Raw genomic sequence first — 18118 nt, 5'->3', positions numbered from 1 at the left:
CGGCGGTGGAACTAACGGCAGCTCCGGGTCCGCAGGGGTCTCTGGCGGGACCTGCACAGCCGTGTCAGGTCCGGGCGGGAGCTCCTTTTCCTCTGCTTCGGCTCCGGGGCCCCATACAATTCCTCCTGTGGCGGCAGCGAAGGGGCTCCGGATGCTGCCGGTGGTGTAATGGCAGTGGCAGGCTCCATGGAATCTGCCTGGGGAAGCTCCGATGCTGCAGTTACCGCAGGTGTAGGCCCCTCCTGGGTGCGCTGCCAGTTCAGTCTCCACAAGGCCTCCTGCCTCATTCGCAAACATTGGGTCAGCCGGGCAATCTCCTCCTCCAGCTGCCGTCGATTCAGCCTAGAAGCAGGGTCCGAGCCTTAAGCCATGGCGCCGGGGAGATCCACCTCCCCACGCTCCGCAGGCCTCCTTCCCTCTTCTTCCATCATGGCGTTCTGGCGTTCTTCTTCCTGTCTCGACTCTTTTCCCGCCACTGGCTTCTGCCCCTCCTTCTTGAGGCGGCGTCTTCTTCCAGCGCCTCCATACCAAGCCAGTATACGAACCCCTCGGGGGGTGGGCCATGTTGCTGTCTCATAGTAATTCAGGCAGGGGAGGTCCAAGGCTGTTCGCGGTCTTTTCCTAGGACCTCCTGTTATGATTGAGTCACCGTAGGAGGCAAAAACAGAAATGCTAGCTAAGTCCAGAAAACCAGAGAGGTTGGCAGATATCGGATTGCAGACCCCTGATCCTATCCACACAACTAACAGTAGCCGTGGGGGGTTCCTACGATGCCCTAGACCGCTCGATCACAGCCGGAGAATTAAATAGGCCTAAAGAAAGAAAGGGGAAATCTAAACTGCCCCAGAGCAGACCCCAAAGCAATAGGCAGCCCCCAACATATAATGACGGTGAAGCAAGATGAAAACACTAACACAGACAGAAAGATAGACTGAGCAAAGACGGGGCCCAAGCTAACTAGATAGGAAAGGACAGGAAGGCTGCTGTCTGCAATCCGTGAAAAACCGTATGAAAATAAGAGCCAACAGACTGACAGTGAAAAAGGCCCTGAAGACGCTAGGCTTCAAAAAGCTAAGTCAGTACTCAGGAATATTCTGAAGACAGAGCAACAGGCAAAAGGAGATTCAGCTCACCCCAGCAGGGAATGGCAGAATCCAGAAAAGCAAGGAAAACAAAAACAAAACACAAATGCTGACAGGCAAAGCAGAAAACTTAGCTTTAGAGGAGCAGGAATCAGACAGGTGTCCTAGAAGTCCACAGAGAAATCACCTGCAGGGCAGAAGGGCGTCGGCAGCCTTATATCCAGTCCGTGACTCCACTCAGCCAGTCATCCTCATTAGGCTCAGGTGCCTGATAATCAGGCTCATTACCTTCCCTTACCAGAATAGGGAGTTCACCAGACCTCAGTGACGAAGGGGAAAATGAACTCACAACAACCTCCCATATCATCACGCCCTTCTTCTCCGCGCCAGCGGCCATTTTTAATGTTCATTTTACAGTCTATTAAATTGGGTCTTCTGCACATTCTCAAAAGTTTTAAGTCCAACAAATCTTAGGCACACAGAACCCGATGGCATCGGGTCTCGTCATCCTGTTCATGACACCAAGATTGGGTCGCTGTTGTGAGTTCATTTTCTGGTCCACCAGTTGGGAGTTCTCCTTCCAGGCTCCCTCTGGTGGTAACAGGAGGTAGTAAGGCTGATTTAGTCAGTAGAGGTCTGCCACCTGATAATGAGGATGACGATTGGACCTCAAGAATCTCAGACTGGATTTAAGACAGCCGACGCCCTATTCTGGTGCTGGTGATTCCTTCTGCTTGTCAGGTCTTGGTTTTCAGCTCTGTTCCAGTCTTCTCAAGCTAAGTTTTTCTGCTAATATTCACACTTGATTTTGTTTGTCTATTCAGTTTTTTGTGTGGTCAGCCAGCCCCGGCTGGGGCTGTGCTGAATTTCCACTCTTATCTATCTGTATATGCCAATTTGCTTTTTGTCCCTTATTAGATTGGCCTCTTTTTGCTCTGTCTCAGAATATTTCAGAGTGCTGATATAGTGGGAGAAGTCTAGTGACTTCAGGGTTAATTTTGCTATCAGAAGTGTTGGACATTATTTTTGTAGGGTTTTTGGCAGATTGTAGACAGTGTCTTTGCTTTCCTATTCTTTCTAGTTAGTTTGGGCCCCATCGTTTGCTCAGCCTATTTTCCTGCCTGTGTTTGTGCTTTCATCTTGTTTCACCGTCAATACATGTGTGGGGGCTGTCTTTCCTTTGGGGTCTGCTCTGGGGCAGTTAGTTTTCCCCTTTTCTTGCTTTGGCTTATTTAGTCCTCCAGCTGTGACGATCATCGTAGGTACGCTCCACGGCTGCTGCTAGTTGTGTGGTTAGGATCAGGGATCTGCAATCTGCATAGTTACCAACCTCTCTGTTTTTCTGTAACTTAGCTTGTTTAGTTTTTTTCTCCTCGGTGACCAATTCATAACAGGTCGCCCTCCCAGGGCCGTGGGGTACTCAGTACCGGGCCGGTGTCGGCGGAATGTGTCACAGCAGCGGTGACCCGTTCCGTGGCCCTGGGCGCCCAATTAATAGGGGGGAGTTTGAATGGTGGAATGTAGCTAATGGAATAGTTCGTGACGCCACCTGTGGTGTTCGGCAAGTGAGATGTTAAGCCGACCCTGCTTGCAGATCCTCTGGGGCTGGTGGTGTGTTGCATTCAAGATGGTGAAGCTCCCCACAGGTGAATCTATAGCCCCAGGGCAGTGTAGATGTGGAATTAGAGGAGAGGCACAAGCGGTGTGGAAGTTGGTACCCAGATGTAGCAGTGCCTTGTGTGTTGACGCAAGAATCAATGGAGGACACCAGGGCTTGTAGTTCCAAAGCTTTACACACAGGTGCCTGCCTCCGTACTGTGTCCTCCGGGTCAGAGGCTCAATCAACCTCCAGGTCAGATGGAATGCTCCCTTCCAACGCTCCGCCAACATGTACCTTTCTGAACGTCTCCTCTTATAGCGCCTTTAAGTGTGAAGATCTCCTAGTACTGAGTTATGGGTCACCCTCCCAGGGCTGCGGGGTACTCGGTACCGGGCCGGTGTCGGCGGGAGATGTGTCACAGCAGTGGTGACCGGGTCCGTGGCCCTGGGCGCCCAATAAATGGTGGTTTGTAACGTGGTTTATATGAATAGTTTGTGACGCCACCTGTGGTGTTCGGCAAGTGAGGTGTCAGGCCGACCCTGCATGCAGATCCTCTGGGGCTGGTGGTGTGTTGCAGCCTAGATGGTGTAACTCCCCACAGGTGAAGCTGTAGCCCCAGGGCAGTGTAGATGCAATGGAAGAGGAGAGGCGCGGGCTGTGTAGAGGATGGTACCCAGATGTAGCGGTGCTGAATGTGTTAGCGCACAAATGAATGGAGGACACCAGGGCTTGTAGTTCCAAGGCTTTACTCACAGTCCGTTGTACACACACACGGGTGCCTGCCTCCGGGCCGAGTCCTCCGGGTCAGAGACTCAATCAACCTTCGAGGAAGTTAGTACTCTCCCCTCCAACACTCCGCCACCTTGTACCTTTCTGAACGACTCCTCTATAGCGCCTTAAAGTGTGAAGATCTCCTAGTATGGAGTTACACTGGAGTTCCTCCTGACTGATGTTCCCAAGAACCTCATCTGTATGACAGACAGCTGTAGCCTGCTTCGGGGACTCCCTTCTCCTGAGTCCCGGCTCTCTATTCAGTTGCTGTTGTGCCCCAAGTCTTAGATGGGAGTAGTACATTTACAGCCAACAACTACACCGGTGTCTGCTGCAGAACCATAAGTGTCCATGCAACCTCAGGGACCAGGCCCCGGCCTTGCGCTGAGAACCTACAGGCAGGGTTCCTCTTCCAACCCACGTCCTCTCTGTTCTCTCTACTCCTTCGTTCCGTACTTGTCTTTCTTTCTTATGGAAGTGCAGGTTTCAGTTCTACGTCTCTCTCCTTCTTTTCTTTCCTGTGCCAGCTGGCTCAGATCACAGAGGCAGCTGCAGCCCTCCTTCCTCCATCCCTTCTCCCAGGGATCCTCACTCCTGTCTGAGTGACTTCCTACCCGACTGACCTCCTGTCAGACTGACCTGTCATCCTACACTTTCCCACTCTTTTATGTATCTTAGCTCCACCCACCTCCCAGCACATCCAGTGTTCCAAGCAGGGAACCACCAAAGGTGCTCTGCTACTCTCTAAGCATGGAGCCTCAATGTGGTTGTGCTGAACTACCCTGTTGTGTGGGGTGCGAGTGTTGGAGTGTGGAAAGGAGTTCCCACCTTAGGAGAAGGTGCAGTACCTCTGTGGTGACTGAGCCTCAGGGGCACCACAGTTACACTGGAGTTCCTCCTGACAGATGTTCCCAAGAACTCTACTTGTACGGCAGACAGCTGTAGCCTGCTTCGGGGACTCCTCACTCCTGAGTCCCGGCTCACTATCCAAGCTGCTGTTGTGCCCCCAAGTCTTAGATGGGAGTAGTGCATTTACAGCCCACTACTCCACCGGTGTCTGCTGCAGGACCATTAGCATCCATGCAACCTCGGGGACCGGGCCCCGGCCTTGCGCTTAGAACTTCTAGGCAGGGTTCTCTCCTAACCCACGTCCTCTGTTCCCTTTTACTCCTTCGTTCCGAACTAATCTCTCCCTCTCTTATGGAAGATCAGGTTTCAGTTCAATGTCTTTCTCCTTCTTTCCTTTCCCGTGCCAGCAGACCCAGGTCACTGAGGTATGCTGCAGCACCTCATTCCTCCATCCCTCTCTCAGGGATCTTCTTTCCTCACTCCTCTCTGAGTGGCTTCCTCTCTCAGACTGACCTGTAATCCTAAACATTCCCGATCTTTTATGTATTCTCAACTCCACCCGCCTCCCAGTACGTTTCGTGTTCCAAGCAGGGAGCCACCAAAGGTGCTCTGCTACACTCCAAGCAGGGAGCTGCAATGTGGCTTTCCTGAACTACTCTGTTGTGTGGGGTGCGAGTGTTGCAGCGTGGTCAGGAGCCCCCAACTTACCTGGATGGTGGGGCACTGCACTTCAGGAGGAGGTGCAGTACCTCTGTGGCGATTGAGCCTCAGGGGCGACACATTAGCACTAAACATCTTTTAACTAATCTTGGTCCTAGGATCCTCAACTTGAATTTCAGAAGCTCAGAGTAAATCCGCTTTCCTGGTATCTTGGCCTGTTGATTCATAGTGGATGCTGAAGCTGTTGATAACAGATAGTGGTTGTGTCACACACAACCACACCAGGTGAGAATGTGTCAGAGGAAACGATGATGCCTCTGAAAAGTCCCTGCATGATGTGACATTAATGAGAAACGACTGCCATCTACTGTCGGGACGAAGCTAGGTGGACCAATTTGAACCAGAAGAATTACAGGGAGAGACAGTTCTTGTGCTGGACCTGGTCAGGTGCCTTGCACAACAGAGTTCCTGGATATAAAAGCCCTGAGTGTCAAATCACAGGGGAATTTGGAACCAAGAAGAGAAGCTGTGCAGGCGTGCACCAGAGACTACACTGAAGCCAGTGTGACAGGCCACAGTGGAAAGCTTTTGCCAGCAGGGTGCCGGTCACCGCCAGACAAGACCCAGAGACTCAACTACGCCAGTCATGTCTCAGAGATAAGACCTGCACCCGTCAAGACCCAGAGTCCAGGCTGTGCCTGTAAAGACCAGAACCTTCACCCCAGGCCGATCAAGTTCCAGAGGCCAGATCAGGCCCATCAAAAGTCCGGACTCAGCCCTCTATGCCCAAGCCAAGGAGACGCCTGCCGATGGTTAAGCACCGAAGATCTGTGAAGAGACATCAACCAGAGGAGGATGCCTGCGGTTACAGAGAGACGACACGAGTGGGCAGAGCCGTTACTTCCAGCTATAACGTACAGTACAGGGTTTGGCCTGGGTTTGGACAAAAGGTGGAGTGGGGGCCGGTTGAGGCACAGAAGGCTTAACGCTCCCTGATAGATTTTGTTAGTAGGATTGTGGCCTAGCGGGAAAACCCGGTGACCCCCGCTAGAACCATTGTTGCAGAAAGAACTAACGTGGTAACTCCCAGGAACCCGTTTATCACCCTTATATAAAGAACATTAGTATAATCCTTGAGGGACATTCCCCGCTATTCTAATTGTATTATTTCATGGTTTATTGTCGCTCGCACTGTTTGTACCTTCTGTGAGTTGCATTTGGTCTCCTGCATTACTCATATTCTATTTTTACCAAATTTGCCTACTTGGATAAGGCCCTATTTGCGCTTTACTTTCCCTTATAGCATGATATAAGCATTTTAGGTCTACTTTTCTCTGACAGAAATTGTGCAAATGTTTCATAGATGCACTAAATTGAATAATGTTTTTTGGCTCATTTTGCATTCATTTTTATGAAGTAATGTTCGTTGACTCTGTTCCTTTTAATTTTTCTGTGAGTTCGTAAATTACAATGGAAATGTGCTCAAGGGCCTGGCTGGGTAACATTTTTGGCAGTGGCACATGGCAATTAGAAGATGTGCTAAATGTGCATGTCTATTTATGAGTAACTGTCATTTCATTTTTTATTTCATAAATCCTAGAATCATAGAATATTAGAATTGGAATGGACCTCCAGGGTCATCGTGTCCAACCAATGCTCAATTCACTGAACCATCTCAGACAGATGTCTGTCCAGGTTCTGTTTGAAGACTTCCATTGAAGGAGAACTCACTACTTCTTATGGCAGCCTTTTCCACTCATTTATCACCGTAACTGTCAAAATGTTTTTTCTAATATCTAATCTGTGTCTCCTCCCATTCAGTTACATCCCATTGCTTCTAGTCTTTCCTTGTGCGAATGAGAAGAAGGATGATCCCTCTACACTGTAACATCCCTTCATATATTTGTAGACAGCTGTTACATCTCTTCTCAGACTTTTCTTTTGCAAGCTAAACATTCCCAAATCCTCTAACCGTTCCTTATACTGTAGGACATCGGACAAATCAACAGAACAGGTGAAAAAAAGAAACTTTGCAATGTATCTTATTAGGGAAATTTGCTATTTCTTCTCCCTCTGGACTAATCATTGATTCTAAAAAAATTCTCAATTCACAAAATTCTCAATTCACAAATAAAAGCTGTCTTCAGTGAATTCAGCCGTTCCCATTACCGAGATAAGAGATGACAGCTGGTGCTCATAAAGTTCTATGGAGAATTGGAACTGTCGTTTCAGCAGAACTTGCAGCAGAATGTCTGTGTCGGCCTCTAGATCCTCCTTCCTTTATAGAAATTTCATAATCACCAACTGTCTTCCCTTATCTCCTTAATGGAAACTCGATCGTCACTGAATACAGGTTTTACCCCTTAATTGAGAATGAAAGATCACTACAGTAGGAGAAAGAAGCAGCTTAGATATATTACAAAGTTGCTTACTTTCATGTGAACTATTGATTTATTAAATAAAAATGAAAACAGTTGCGCTTTAAAGGGAATCTGTCACCTATTTTTCGCATATAAGATGCGGCCACCGCCATCAGGGGCTTATCTACAGCATTCTGTAATGCTGTAGATAAGCCACCTAGGTAGCCTAAAAGAGAAGAAAAATGAGTTAGATTATACTCACCCAGGGGCGGTCCGGGTCTGGTGCCTCCCATCTTGTAGCAATGACGTTCTCTTGTTTGCTTCCCCGGCGAAGGCGCACTGCCACTGTAAAAAAAATAGTCCCATCGGACGATGACTGCACACCTACAAGACCCCCAGCAGGCCCGTACAGACCCCCGGCAGCCGACAAAGGCCCCCGGCAGGCCTACAGACCACCAACAGCCGGCACAGGCCCCCGGGAGGCCCGTACAGACCTCTGACAGCCGGCACAGGCCCCCGGCAGGCCCGTACAGACTCCCGACAGCCGGCACAGGCCCCCGGCAGGCCCGTACAGACCCCCAACAGCCGGCACAGGCCCCCGGCAGGCCCGTACAGACCCCCGACAGCAGGCACAGGCCCCCGGCAGGCCCGTACAGACCCCCGAAGCCTGCACAGACCCCCGGCAGGCCCGCACAGACCCCGCCCACACACACAGACACGCACAGTGTCCGCCCACGCACCGCCCACACTCTTTTCCCCTCCCAAAATGGATGTACAAGGAAAGAAAGGGTTTTTTTTTAATTCCGATATTTCTGTCCCATTGACTTGTATGGGACTTCTGGTATCGGAATCGGCGATATCCGATACTTTTTGGGTATCGGGCCAATCCAATCCGATCCGATATTTCTCAGTATCGGATGGTATCGCTCAACACTACTCATCAGACTTATGGTCTTTGGCAAACTTTAGCCTGTCTCTCCTTTGCTTCTCATTGATGAAAGGCTTTTTTTCTAGATTTACATGACTTAAGCCCTGCCTCTGCTACGAACTGCTCTTGCCATGCACTTCACCCCAGCTGCCATTTGCCATTCCTTTTGACGGTCCTCCCGGTCAGTGGAGAGTCGTTTTCACCCTCTGCTGGTCTGTAGCTTTGTTGTCACTAATGTCTGCTGCTTGACCTCGTTGTAATGGACTACTGTCTTAGAAATTTTAAGGATGGAGGCAACATGACACTCACTGTATCCCTCTGCTAGTAAAGCCAGAATTGAGCCCTTCTTTTCCTCACTCAAGACTTTTCTTTTCAACTCCTTTGGCATGGTTAAAAGTTATTTTTTCATTCCTATTACTTTTGGGATATTACTAGCACTTGTTTTGCCATCCAGCTTGTCCTATGGCAAGAGGATTGTGAACACCACAGCAGGGTTTTTTGTACTTTCCTTCATTAAATAAGATTTGGTTCAGGTGATCACCTAATCAGAAGCACATTAAGTAGAATGAGGAATACTCTGGTAGGAATTCAACTGACACTGGAATGGAATGGCTGTCAGACATGGAGAGAAGCTGATTTTTATAAAACTGTGCAGTGGTCTCTTAATTTTTGCCAGAGCTGTAATTTTTACAATGCGATTTTCTGGATTTTATTTTTGATATTATATCTCTCAATGTTACATATTTCCCCCCACTGTATGTAGATCACATACTCACAATTTTGATCGGATAACTGAATTTATATATTTATTTATGGTTTTTTTTCTAAGCACTCTTTGTCTGATGAGCCAGAGAGTCGACCCTTTGACCCAGATGAAGCAGCAGTACAGCCATACCAGGACCAGAATTACCAGTCTGTATATTTCGTATCAGAAAGTTTCACAGATGCTAAGGAAAAACTAAGGTATGACAAAGAGGAATCGAAAAATATATACTGTACATCGAATATTAAGCAATTATTTTATTTCAGTACGAGTCCTAGATTAAAAGAGTTGTCCAGTATTCTTAAACTTTTTTTATCTAGTCTTGAATGCTCTTGCAAATTAGTCCCTACACCCTAAAACCTGAATTAGGCTGTGCTGCAATACCATATTGTAGGTAATAATTTTGAAAAGGTTTGCTAAAATGTGCCATGATCAAAAATGGATTGAGTGTAAGTTTTGCTTTATGAGATTCTTGCCCAATCTTCCACCTTGGTTTCCTTGGTCCACTTTAGTGCTTCTTTACAGTGATGTATTTCCAAAGCCATCATCTCAACATCCTGTGATTTCCTGAGAAGCAATGACCAAGGTTCAGGACAGGACTGAAATGTTGGCCATTGCATATTATAATACCTGACTGCATAAAGCAACATCATAATTTTGCGTTGCCTTTGGTGCACTTTTGTTCAACTTCATTATCTATTTGAGACTACTTGAGTACAACTAGTAGTGCATCTTACAGAGTTTTGACCATAAATGTGAAACGTGTTCCAGAGTCATCACAATTCACGTAACAGGATGAATATGCACACAGAAAAATGGGAATATTGGAAATTGCTGAATGTGCTCACTTGGCTATTTCCGATACTTACATTTATCTCTACGAACAAGACTGGTGAACACTTATCTTGCCTCCTGGTGAGGATCACAGTGTTTAGATTAGGGACAGGCATATCATTGGTGCAACCTGTGCTGCTGCACAAGGGCCCAAGTGGTAAGGGGGTATCTACCACTTTCAAAACATGTGAAATTGTGCATTATAATGAACTATTAGACTGCAAAGGACCCATATACTGCTCTTGCAAAAGGGCGCTTTTCTGTCTGTTTCCACCAGTGGTTTAGATCTTTGGCTATGTTCACCTCATGTTTAACATATTCGTGGGAAAATCTCCAGGCCTAAACACTAAAAAAATGCATAGGGTAATATTAGCTCAACACAAGCCAAAAAATGAACCTTTTGTCCTCCATTCATCACAAGTATCTGTTTAAAGGGAATCTGTCTCCGGAAGCTGGCGGCCTATGTAAATTTCCTTTGTCCGGTCCGATGGGCGGTGTTTCTTCTTTCTCCACCCTATCCGTGGCCCCCGTCTGCATTCTTTGCCGGTATTAGAGAAGTTCAACTTCATAGTTCGCGTGTGTTCAAAGCAATCTTGCTTCACGCATGCGCAGTATGCTTTGCCCAACTGCGGGCAAAGCCAAAAATCATTAATACGCATGCGCCGATGCACTATGTCTCAGAAGTATTTCGCTGTGTTCCGGGACATAGCGTACAGGCGCATGCACAGTAATGATTTTTGGCTTTGCCCGCAGTCGGGCAAAGCATACTGCACGTGCGTGAAGCAAGATTGCTTTGCGCACGCGCGAACTATGGAGTTGAACTTCTCAAATACTGTCAAAGATCACGGATGGGGGCCACGGATAGGGTGGAGAAAGAAGAAGAAACACCGCCCATCGGACCGGACACAGGCCATTTACATAGGCCGCCAGCTTCCGGTTACAGATTCCCTTTAATGCACATTGGAATAAAGTCGTCCAAAGCCACTGATATCGACAAGATTAGCCAACAATCTTATGTGTATGGTCTCCTCCCAACTCCAGTACCCTAAGACAACTTACTCAGTAAAAAATAGAAAAAAATCTCTAAAGGCCGAGTCTGATGTATATACCTTAATATTGTCATGGCTCTGTTACAGAATATGCTGGGGCAAAGGGGTTCCTGCCCCTAAAGTTAGAGGCACCTTAGCTATCCCTGCTTCCTGGAATACTTCTCATGGTGAAGATGGAGGGGGCCACGTGCCTTGCTGAGCTCATAAATGAGCCCTTATCTACCCCCTACCCCACCAGGGGAAGTGGGGAGTTGTAGTGTATAAAAATATATAAATCAGACTAACAAAGGAGGATGTACAGGGATAAATAAAAATTCCAATCATTCAAATATGCGATCACAAACAACAGAGTGGAACACCGGGAAGTAAAGGAAGGAAAAAAACAAAATAGGACAGGATGAGGATATGCACACAGATAAATCACCAAGCACCCGTTTTCTGAATAACACTCCAAACTCCTCCTCAAAAAAACAAAACTCCAACTCCAGAACCAGGCAGTAAGAAACTAACTGATTGACAGATGTGAGCATATATAGTAGAGGGGAGTGGCCAACACTGAACAGCTGAGACCATCAAAGCAGGAAAGCTCCTGCAGCTCTCAATTGAACAGAGAAACCCTTGCACTACTAGCAGAAATATGCACTGTTTTACATGATGGTGAAGTTTTTCTAATCAGTGCAGGAGTACATGAAATCAGACACCACGGTCTTCTGGCCTCTCTCTGTCATGGTAAACCTGTGACAAATATGTAACATATAACATATATAGAGCACAGATGGGGCCACCAAGCAAAAGTACCTAGAAGAGGGAGTCTGTTATGATTGGGTCACCGAGGAGGAAAGGAAGACCAAGCTAAGCCACAGAAAACCAGAGAGGGTGGTAACTAAGCGGATTGCAGACCCCTGATCCTATCCACACAACTAGCAGTAGCCGTGGAGCGTACCTAGGATGATCCTAGACGCCTCGATACAGCCGGAGAACTAAATAAGCCTAAAGCAAGAAAAGGGAAATCTAAACTGCCCCAGAGCAGACCCCAAAGGATAGATAGCCCCCAAACATATATTGTCGATGAGACAAGATAGAAACACAAATGCAGGTAGGAAAATAGACTGAGCAAATGATGGGGCCAACACTAACTAGACATGACAGGAAAGGAAAGACTGTCTGCAATCACGCAAAAACCCTGGTTCAAAAAATGCCCAACACGTCTGATAGAAAAATACTGAAGTTGCTAGACTTCGCCCGCTATATCAGCACTCTGGTATATTCTGAAAGCAGTGCAAAAAGAGGCCAATCTAATAAGGGACAAAAACAAACTGGCACAAGCAGTAACATAAGGATGGAAATTCAGCACGGCCCCAGTCGGAGCTGGCTGATCACACAAAACTGAAATAGACAAAACCAGATCAAATGTGAACAATAGCAAAAGAACACTTAGCTGAACATGCAGGGACTGAGCTGGAAACTAAGACCTCAGGAGACAGGAAAAAATCACCAGCAGGGATAGAGGGAGTCGGCTGTCTTAAATCCAGTCAGAAACTCCAGATCTCCAGTCATCCTCCTCATTATCAGGTGGCAGGCCTCTGTTAATTAGATCAGCTCCATTACCTCCAGTAACCACCAGAGAGAGCCCGGAAAGAGAACTCGTGACCCCTCTGTCAATACAACCAGCTTCACTACCTTCACTAGTAACCAGAGGTAGGCCAGAAAGCGAATTCACAACAGGAGTCAGTAGATGCATAATCTCCCCGATTGTCGCTGGACAGATGATGTAGAGAGAGAGAAGGTTCAAGTCTGTTGGGCTTCCAATGGCTGATCCTTTTATCTGGGACCGGCTCTCTTATAGAGAATACTGGAGCATTCGGAAAAGTCATCTATTGCTGTATATGGGGTCTTTAGTTTTGGTGCATGCACATTGCATGCAGGATCTTAAGTCCTATTATATGATCGTTGCTGTATATAGGGGTCATTATTCCTGCCATATACATGAAATAAAAGCCAGAAACATCCTGTGACTATAGCTTTATTGATATAAACATTAGAAAAAGAATTGAGTTTACCTTTATTTACTGTCCTCTTTATATAACCTATTAGTTTACATGATATATCCCATGATGTGTTCCTATATTCAATTTCCCATCCCACAGGACCTACGTGGCTCATATAAAGAGGCCTTTTGCGGTGCAGTACAACCCCTACACTTTGAGCATCGAGGTTTTGGATTCACCGAGCCAAATTCAAAGTTCTTTGGAAGAGCTGAGAGACGAACTGCAGACACTGACAACTGCCCTCAACATCCTCTCCTAGCAGGCAACAGTCAACATCTCTTACCCAATGGAGGCTTCCTGGGCACGCTGCATGACTTCCGGTCTTCACCATCTCAGTTTCATCGCTGTGGTCGGCTCATCTTTTTGTATGGAATCTGTCAGTTCATCATTATGTACAAATATGAATCAATCTGCATTTTGAATACATTAGTACATAATATCAAGGAATTACTGGATATGTAATGGCTTATATTTGCAAATCATGCTTATGGTCTGGAAACGCTGTTGTGCATGACGAACTGCGTTCTTTTGCTCCTCAGTTTCTGTTCTTAAATAATTATTGTGTTTCTAAATGGTTTCGAAACATGCAATAAATAATAATAAACAACTTATCAAAATTTTTTCTTTTTTCCTTTTTGGTTTTGATCATGTGATTTAAAGCCATCTGGAAGTATATTTTAGGGCATTTACAAATATCATAGGTGTCTTACTACTGGTTTTAAGCTCTTCCCAATATAGGATGTACTCTGGGTGCAGGTGAGCGCTCTCTGTGTTACACAGCCGACATCTGCCTCTAACAGCAGCAACAGGAGCTGAGCTCAGATCGTTGCTGTTTAATCATGTAGATGCCGCAGATAAGCTCTGACAGAGGTACTTAAATGGTTCCCCTGTATGTGCACACCCATGATCAAACAATCTCAAAATTAACCCCTTCCAGACCATGCAACATGATTCTCCAGGTAAGTGCAATTTATATACTGTATATATTAATTACACTTACCTGGAGAATCATGTTGCATTTTTACTAGACAATTAACATTGCAAAAACAAAACATAAAAAGAATGATGAAATTTCTTTTTTTCCACCAGATCACCCCAAGAGTCTGACCTTCTTGATTTCGAGTAGGGGAAAGTGGGAAACCGACCTTTCTTGTTGGCGCATAGCATCCTTTTCCTGGTGACGTACTTCCTGGTAACGCTCAGTGACACGCAAGCCTCGAGGCTGCGTGTCAGTGTATGAGCGTCATCGGAAGTGTCAGAGGTAGGGGAAGATGCGCATGTGCACAGAAAGGAAGGCTCTGGGACTCAATGGAACGACAGGGAAAGAGGACAGAATGGGAAACTGCATTGATGGTTCCAGGGTCAAAGATATAATCTACATAGGGGAAAAGAGTCAGAATGAAGTGCAGAGATAAATATCAACTCCAGTAGTACTCAAATAATATAGGTATATCGGAAAATATATAGTAACACATGGAGGTTCCATGTTAAACCAAAGGTTTAAAGTGACTGTGCATATAAAGAGAGGGTGCTAGAAAGAAACAGACTGCTTGTAAAAGGATCAGATCAATAAGCCTAATCAGTACCACCATTCATAAATAAGAATGTAGAGGTACACCAAAATGAATCTAATTGTGAAATATCAGTCATTTGTATCAATAGTAGATAGCCAATATAAGAGTGACCACACTCTTATTAAAGTGACAGTTTGTAACATAGAAAAAAGTGACAGTTCATAGAAGTGTTGCATAGACAATACTGAAATTAAAAAATAATAATAATACCATTTACAAAGTGTGAAGAAGGGATTGAAAAAAGGAGGGGTTATAGTGAAAATAGACTGAATCTCCCAACTATTTAGAAAATATAAAATGTATGTGTGTATAGCTATAAGTGTAGCAAACATATCAACCAAACAAAAATCTACATATACCTAAAGTGACAGTGCATTTCAATGTAAATATAAAATACGTATAGAGAAAAGACTTTAATAGGCTCAATAAAAAGAGCATGTTTGCAATATGTGGGGGAAGTTACCCATTCAAAAATGTCTGTGTATAAATATGTAAACAATTAAAAGTGACACTGACAGTGCATAATAAAGTGTTAACCAAGGTGCTATTGCAGCAACAATTCCTGGATAATAGGATCTAAAAAGAAAATAGCAATGACCAAATCTTCAAATGCTGAATCAGGAGAATAGTGGCACTCAAATTCCCTTTAAAAACAGTCCTTTATTATGGAATCATGTCAAACAACAGAGGCAGGAGAGAGCGATGTGGACAAAACGTCAGGACTACGGCCTTTTCACGCCGGTGTGCACTTCTACAGATTTTTTCAGCTCTCAAAAACTGGCCAATGGGAATTCAACAAATAGTATTCTTGAAATGAGCCGAATCGGTCATAAGATATGAATTCGTCACTGTTGGCTTTCTGTATACGTCAGTATGCAGGACACCATCATCCAAAGCTTCAATCTCAAATCCAGTAATTGTCTCCTGACTGATTGAAAGATAAATTTCACATTAAGGTCATTAGCATTAAGTTTACGTATCAAAACTCCAAGTTCTTTTCTGTACCCTCCATCTCCAAGACTCCGTCTCCGTCTCCAAGACTTCTCTCGTGCTGCTCCAGCTCTCTGGAATGCACTTCCCCAGACGATCAGACTGATACCTAGCCCTGACCTATTCAAGCGCGCTTTGAAAACCCATCTCTTCAAACAAGCCTACCACATCAACTACTCAGCAAGCTAACTTTGCCCTGTTCCCTCCTTCCAAATATTATTCTGAATCTGCACCCTACTATTCATCTGTCTCCACACCCTTCATGCACATGATAACTGCACTTGATACTTGTCTATTGCACTTAAACACACGGGCTGATGACCGGATCATGCAGCTTTATATGAAAATCCCTATTATAATTGCCAGACCTGAATTAACAAGCATTTCTCACCTACTGTGTCCCCCCATTTCCTTGTAGATTGTAAGCTTGCGAGCAGGGACCTCACTCCTAATGTCACTGTTTGAATTGTCTTAACTTGTATTGAATTTATTGTCTGTACATGTCCCCGCTTAATTGTAAAGTGCTGCGGAATATGTTGGCGCTATATAAATAAAAATTATTATTATTATTATTACCCTCCCAGACAAACAGAATGTCGTTAATGTACCTCATCTAGCTGTGGACTTTTCCCATTTCCACAATTTCATCCCCCATAAAAATCCTTCTCTACCAAGCTTACAAGAACAGACTTGCATACGAGGGGGCCCAGGATTCCCCCATAGCTGTACCTTGGAGTTGAAGATAGACATTTCCGTTGAAGATGAACAATATAAATTCAAGCAGTGTCACTGTGAAGTCAGCCGGGGGCCATCAAAATTACGGGAGTGTAAGAACCACTGTCGATGTCAGGCCATCACTGTGTTTGATTGAGGTGTATAAGGCCTGTACGTCAGCTGTCACCAACAGCATATTGTCCTCTAGCTGTAACTGATCTATCCGTTGAAGAGCTTGGTTGGTATCCTTGATGAATGAAGGTAAAGTGGAGACAATGGGTTTTAGTAAGTAGTCCACAAGGTCTGAGATAATCTCACATAAACCCCCATTCCCAGCCATTATAGTTTACCCAGGAGCGTCCACAGGATTTTTGTGTAACTTGAGAATGAGGTAAAATAGGAATAATTTTAGGTGATAATCTCGAATTCTGACCAGAAAGTTTTTAAATATGAGGCCATAATTGAATGCCTTTTCCTGGATAGTGATAAGAGTCTGTTGAAAAGACGATAGGGGGTTACAAGTCAGTCTTTTGTAACATTGGTTGTCATTGAGTAATCTGTATGCCTGCCATTTTGCTAGATTCCCATCCTTATCAGTGGGCTTGAACACCACGTCATTCCGGAATCTAAGATCTTATAGTGCCATATGTATAATGCCAGTCCTCTTCTGTTGTTGCCAGCGATATATCTTATGCATGTCATAATCCTTTGGGTCCCGTTTCACTTAGCGAAGAACCAGCGATCCCGACAACGTTACAACCTGGTAAGGATTGCTGGTGCATCGCTAAATGGTCGCTAGTAAGCTGCCAAACAGGCAGATCTCTTCAGCGACGCAGCAACCATCCAGCGATCCTCGGAGGTCGTTGGTACCTTGTCACACAGCAGCTTTTCTGAATGATTCCAGCCTGTGTCCCTGAGTTCTGCGTCGCCAACGAGGTCGCTCGTCGGGTCAAACACAGCGATGCATGCTGGCCAGCGGGATGCCGACGATGGAAAAATGGCCCAGGACATTCGAGCACGATCAGCGATATCCATGGGGGGGGCTGGTCCCCGCTGCGTGTCACATGTAGCGAGATTGCTGGCGAGGTCGCTGTTGCGTCTCAAAATTGGTGGCGCGCAGCGATCTCGCTAGCGATCTCGCTATGTGAGATGGGGGCTTTAGTTCATGTAGATATTTCTTTAGTTTCCCTTGACCAACGTTCTCCTCCCACTTGTCTACTTTTTACCAAGCTCTGCTTTTTTACATATAGTGTTTTTAATAGAATTGAGTAAAAATTAATTATTTTATCTTCATTAATTCTTTGCATATCTTCTTGCCTTCCCATATCCATTTGCATATGGGATTTTGTTGTTGTATCATGAATGAAGTGCCTTTCCCTACATAGGATGTTATGTTAATTTAAAAAATGTACTCCAGCCTTCCCTCTCCTTGTAAAATGTTGCACAATTTCTTTTGTGCATAAAATCTAAGTGGAACTCTAGACTTTGCCATGAAAAGTCGTAGAAATGATTCTTGACTTTGCACAAAATTCATGAACCACGTGCACTATGTGGAAGAATTTGGCGCAAAAAAATGTAAACAAATACCACGGGATAAAAAAGAAAAATAACAAAAAAATTTTTTTAGTGCTTCCCTCAGTTTGGATTTATATATGAAAAGGGCCCCGGGGGTATGGATCCTTTGGAGCGACTTTTTGAAATGTTGCAAAAAAGTCACAAAATCAATCTACTCACCAGATGGCGTAAAAAGACCAGAAAGATTCTTGAACATAAGGATTTTTCTGGCTAATCTATGCAGTGACCAAGATGTCATAAAACTTGGGTATTTACATTTAATTTTTTTTCACATTATAAATATGTATTTCAATAGATAGCGTAAACATGTTTTGAAATAAA

At 45.2% G+C, this 18118-nt stretch overlaps 1 protein-coding gene across 2 annotated transcripts in view; it reads left to right on the top strand.

Annotated features, from left to right (window-relative positions):
• Positions 1-13564, top strand: part of TH (tyrosine hydroxylase) — a 107186-nt gene extending 93622 nt beyond the window's left edge. For both annotated transcript variants that reach the window (XM_073574054.1, XM_073574052.1), the window contains exons 12-13: positions 9080-9213; positions 13044-13564. In XM_073574054.1, the coding sequence (XP_073430155.1) occupies positions 9080-9213; positions 13044-13203 (294 nt within the window). In that variant the 3' untranslated portion in view covers positions 13204-13564. The remainder of the gene's footprint in view (positions 1-9079; positions 9214-13043) is intronic.
• The last annotated feature ends 4554 nt before the right edge of the window (positions 13565-18118 follow it).

This window comes from Dendrobates tinctorius, unplaced genomic scaffold (genome assembly GCF_039654945.1).
Source record: "Dendrobates tinctorius isolate UK_male_01 unplaced genomic scaffold, ASM3965494v1 ptg000037l, whole genome shotgun sequence".
NCBI lineage: Eukaryota > Metazoa > Chordata > Amphibia > Anura > Dendrobatidae > Dendrobates > Dendrobates tinctorius.
The sequence above is the reverse complement of the archived record's forward strand: the minus strand, read 5'-3'. Positions and strand labels throughout refer to the sequence as shown.